At 42.0% G+C, this 5716-nt stretch overlaps 1 protein-coding gene across 1 annotated transcript; it reads right to left on the bottom strand.

The window, feature by feature from the left end:
• Positions 1-1792: 1792 nt before the first annotated feature.
• Positions 1793-2719, bottom strand: LOC138579732 (olfactory receptor 5J3-like). Its single transcript, XM_069649969.1, has one exon. The coding sequence runs from the start codon at positions 2717-2719 to the stop codon at positions 1793-1795; it is 927 nt and encodes a 308-aa protein (XP_069506070.1).
• Between the last annotated feature and the right edge of the window lie 2997 nt (positions 2720-5716).

Here is a 5716-nt window from a genome sequence, read left to right as displayed (position 1 = left end):
CCCTACTAGTTCCCAGGTCTGAGAGCGTATGGCTAATGTAAACCAATTTGAAGAAGTCACTCCCTACTAGTTCCCAGGTCCGAGAGCGTATCTGTCAATTTGTTTGTGTCCTTGGTGTGTCTAAATCAACACCCACATGGTAGGCGACCACTGTTCAGAACTCATTTTCATCTATTTATTGAATTTCATGTTATCCTACTGTGTGTGTGCTATTGTCCAGGAACCACTGAGAACACTATGTGTTTATTTCTTATGAGATAATTTTTCATGGTAGCTGTTGGCACCTGGCGATCAAGGCTATCTGTGCATTGTTCATTTTATAGCTGCATCTTTTGCTCTGCCGGGGAATATTATCTAGTGTGATGTTAAACTGCATTGACTTAGATGGCTGGGCTTCTGTGTAAACATCATGAAGCATGAAATTATGTGCTAGGCAGTTTTAGTGTCAAGATTCAATTTTTCTGAATGAAGGCCATTCAGTGTTCTGTCTAAACGATGATGGCACTCTGGTTCTTTCTCTCCCGCCTTAGTGCTCTTCGTGTCTAGTGCAGTGTTCTGCATCTCTAGTGCATTGCATACTGCTATACAGTATAACCTACACATGTATTCTACCTCTAACCATGCTCATGTCTATACTGCTTGTGTAACCCTATCTATGTATTCTGCAACCTCGAACTCTGGTAATTGCACTCTACCTCTTTTTACCCTACTTGTGTAGCGCAACCTTTTGTACCCTATATGGCGGTTGCATTACCACTGATGTAGACACTAGCTGTTTACAAGTCAATTGTCAATTTGTACCTTCGTTCCCCTCTGTGATCATCTCAGGGCAGGACCAAAAATGGTGTTGCCTTTATATGCATTATAACAACACATTCATTTAAAACGACCAACTGTTGTTTTTTCAAGTGGTGCATCTGAATTTGACACAGTGGATAGAAAGACTGGACCAAAACGTGTTGGCTTGATCTGAAATAAATCAAAGAGCACTGGTTTGTGTTATACCATTCTAGAGCAATTTTCTGGTTGCTCTGCCGTAATAAACCTTGCTTGCCATTTCCTCTTCAGGAGGTCTCAGACAATAAAGAGGGACAATGTGGAAATGCCAAGATTCCTTCACTAGTATCTTCCTCAAACTGAGTTCTACTCATTTTCCACCCTCAAAACTTAATCCAATGTGTTACTCAGCCAAGACCTGGTTCTTTCCTTAAATCAGCTGGAGCTCTCACATCTACACCTTAATCTCTAGTGTCACCAAGCAAGAGAAGATTGAATACAAATGTGTGAGGTTGGATTGGTTACATCTCCTGGGACATGTACAGGTGGTGTTGAAGTTAGGGACCTTTCCTCTCTCTTAAGAAGCCACAAGAGCAGCCAATTTTTTTTTTTTTTCAAAGAAAGGGGGCTACCTGTGTTAAGGGCATGCTTCACCTCTACTGTGAAGAATGGAACATGGAAAAGTAGGACTTTGTGTAATACAAATTAGCTGTGAGTAATCTAGCAATACCCAGTGTAACCCATGTCATTGGTAACATAAAGGCTGTTATCAATGCTCTACAAAAGGACATGTAATGATCCTGCTAAGTGAGACCCACTCCTTCCTGTCTTCTTTTGTTGTATCTTTGAGATTTCGGTTGCAGATAATCACTGTGTGCATGTTGTGGTGCATTTATTGACTTATTGCAGTACAAGTTGAGAGTTTCAAAACAGTGTATTATGTAACATTACTAAATAATATGATTGCAATTAATTTAGATTAATGCTGAATGGTTTTGTCTAGTTCTCAATGCCATCATGTTATTCCTCTCTTTCGTTTCAGGGCATCTTTAAATTCTTTGTTTTTTAGGGTGTAAATAATGGGGTTGCACATTGGTATTAGAGCGATGTAGACTAACGAGGATATTTTACTCTGAGTATCTGAGTATGTTGAGGCCGGGCGCACATAGACAAACATGAGGGTTCCGTAGAACAGAATCACCACGGTGAGGTGGGAGGCACATGTGGAGAAGGCCTTGTGTCTCCCTGTCACAGAGCAGATTTTCAAGATGGCCGATATGATTTTGACATATGATACAATGAGTAATGCCCATAAGAAAACCCCCACTATAAAACTCAGTATAAAAATATTTATCTCAGCATTGCTTGTGCTGGTACAAGAGAGTTCCAGCAGGATTGTGAGGTCACAGAAGAAGTGATTGATTTCATGAGTCTTACAAAAATCAAATGTTGCTATTAAGACAATGTGAGATATTGGTCCCATGAAGCCAGCAATCCAGGCCCCAGTGGCCATTCTAAAACACACAGATTTACTCATGATCATAGTGTAATGCAAGGGACTGCAGATGGCAACATAGCGGTCATAAGCCATAATGGTCAGGAGAAACATTTCCGTTGTAAGCAGACTAATAAAAAAGTATACCTGCAGCAGGCACTCCTTGAAGGTGATACTTGTGCTTCGTAAATAGAAGCTGGCTAGCATTTTTGGGAATGTGACAGATATGGAACTTATGTCAATGAAAGACAGGATGGTGAGGAAGAAATACATGGGTGTGTGCAGATGTGGGTCACAGTAAATAACTAACATGACGAGCAGGTTTCCTCCGACGGTCATCAAGTAAATCATCAGAAATCCAACAAGAAGGGGAGCCCGCAGGTCCTGAAGATCAGAGAAGCCTAGAAGAATAAAGACCTCCACAGGAGTTGCGTTCCGTTCTCCCATTGGCCAAGAGCTGCTCCTTTATTTGAGGTAAATGATGAACTAAAAGAAAAAAATGAAAATGTAGACGGGTGAATTGCCACAGAGCAAAAGAGATGATATTTTAGTCACGTATATAGACATTTCCTTTTCATGGGCAACCGACTGGGGGTCTCAAACGATTTTTTTAACATGTTAAATAAAGGTAGAATTGTTGAGGGAAACCATCCCAATGCATCCTGATGTACTAGCAATACTTTGGGTGGTAGCAGTGGCTAATTTGTGCCAGTGTTATGCTCGGCTCAGCCCCTGGACATATTTAGCATCACCTGCACTTAAAATGTATTGCCTAAGCTTACAATAAAAGGTTTCCTCTTCTATGCTGCCCTCTTCCCGGAAGAAGTTACAAGACAGTAAGCAGTATCTACCATTATCACAGTTACTGTGAAGCAGTATTTCATACTTCAAAGATAAGAGACATGTAGAAGATCATGGAACACTGAGCAAAAGACAACAGCATACATATATATATATATATTTATTTATTTGCAAGTTCCTTTTTTAACTTTGGAAAGTAATTCCATGGGTTCCCAAATGCAGAAGTACATTGATGAAGCAAAACTGTATCATGACTCCCAATTTGGCGTCAGGCTGATTAGAGGAGCCGCTGGTTGATATCTGTGAACATATTCTCCAAACCCTACTGCAGAGACCTCAGTGTAGCCATTTTGATTGTTTCAGCCTTTCATCATTGCAAGAATGAAGATTTTGTTCCATTTGAGTTGTACAATAACAGTATCTTCTATTTGAGTTCTAAAAGACACATCTTTGTGCTGTGTCCTACATATGTGGTATTTTGCATGTACAGACACATGGCCTACTACAGAGTTATTTTAACATAGTTTGATTTAGAGTTGTATATAGTGCACAACACTGCTGGGGCTGGCTAGCCAACTCACACCTTGCTGAAAACATCAGCAGTCTATTGTCTGGTGAAAAAACAAGGTTTTAATGGAACTTCTGAAATGTAGATTGGCTTCAGTCAGTCTTAATGGAAGCTGAGAAAGCTCTCCCACCTATTCATTTTAGTCTGAACATAGGAATTGCGAGGGTAAGTGAGGTTGTGGAACATAAAGGCATGAAGGAGAGAATGTGTTAAACGTAGATGTTATAAACAAGATCTCTGCGCTGAAAATAACTTTGGTTGATAGGTGTCCCAAGTTTAACGCAGCAGTCTACCAGTGAGAAGTGGAGCTGACTAAGAGCAGGAGTGACATGATCACATATGTAGCCCAAACAGAGGCTGGGCACCAGCATTTTGAAGGAGCTGTAGTCTCCTCATTTGATAACCTGGTCATCCCAAGTACAAACTAATCGAATTCTGAATCCAAGAAGAACAATTTGAGAATGGCCGATCCTTCTCAGAAGGCCGAGAGTAAAAGAAACACTAATTTCACAATTTTACCAACCTCAGTGGCCAAGGTAAGGTTAGAGTAGAAACCTATAGCCAACTTCTTCATCAGTTCAGTTGAATGCAGAGATTCTCCCAGATACTGTCCACAAATTAAAATGTAAGAGACAATCAGGCTTTCCTATCACAGGAATCTCAGCTTTGTAAACTATTTTGCCTCATCCAGATATGAGTGGCCAGTAGGCGACCAGAAAAGCACCTGGATCCATTGGTCATATAAATAGCATCACGCATACCAAACATCAGTTGTGTACCACTGCATGATTACATACTGTAATACAAAATGACTTCATATATTTTAACAGAGGGCTGATATTGACATTGAACAGTGTCAGGGACAGCACTGAAATACCTAGAACACCAACCAATAGCTGACAGACGTCTGAATAGCTCATTGAATGCAATACTGTCTGCAAATGATTGGAGGGATAGGAATCAAACCAATTATGTGCTATTACACTTCAACCCACCATTTTAGGGGGCATTACTGCCGCCTTTGCCATACCGCTGAATTATGAGTCTGCAATAATTCCGCTGGTAGAATTAGCCCTGGCAGAATTAGCCATGGCAGAATTAGCGCCGGCGAAATTACCAGCAACCCATGGCTGATCCAGCCCGGGTGATAATTTTGCCAGAGGAATTATCCCAGCAAAATGACCACCAACCCATGGCTGAAACAGCCCGGGTGCTATTTACGCCAGAGGAATTATCTCAGCAAAATTACCACCAACCCATGGCTGAACTAGCCTGGGTGCTAATTCCGCCAGAGAAATTGCCGCCCAGATCCAAAACAGTATTTCTGCTGTATTACAAGTAGAAATACCGCTGAAATGCCACTGAAAATGGGCAGTAATTCCACTAAAAACACAGTTCAGTTACCTCTACCTGAATGCATACAGCTATTGATATTGATATTGTATTTCTATTGTGCTCGTACACAAGTGTTTCAGAGAAAGTAACCACAGGTGCACCAAATCCCCTCAAGATGGGTATATAACACACTCCTTCCCCAAACACCCTTTCCAACAACATGTTGCCACTAGCCCTTGCGGGTTTGTGGACATTCAGCTGCTCCTGATCTACATTGAGCTGCAGAGGCAGGAAGAGCATCACAGGGTGCAGAGAGGAGGCAGAGGAGACGCCATATACGTTGTGCGCCCATTCCCAGGGTCAAGCCCTAACCCTGTACCTTGACGGACATGCATCTAATCACCCTATACCGGTTGAACAGGGAGACCATAGCTCAGTTGCTCACCCTGATCCAGGATGACAGAGGGAGCAGGATCAACATAAGAACAGCCTTATTCCCGCTGCTAAAACTTGTGTCTGTCCTGCAATTGTTGGCAACTAGCACCTTCCAGCACTCTGTGGCACGCTGCATAGTATGTCCCAGCCCACATTTTCCAACATGCTCAGGCAGGTGCTGGAAGCCCTCTTGCGCCATATCTTGAGGCACATCTCCCTGCCCACTACACTGGCACAGGAAAATGCCATGAAGCATGTTTTTATGCAGTAGCCGCATTCACAATGTGATTGCTACTGTGAAATGC

This window comes from Ambystoma mexicanum, chromosome 3p, assembly GCF_040938575.1.
Source record: "Ambystoma mexicanum isolate Mex_15411 chromosome 3p, UKY_AmexF1_1, whole genome shotgun sequence".
NCBI classification, from domain to species: Eukaryota; Metazoa; Chordata; class Amphibia; order Caudata; family Ambystomatidae; genus Ambystoma; species Ambystoma mexicanum.
This window is presented reverse-complemented; position numbering and strand designations above follow the sequence as displayed.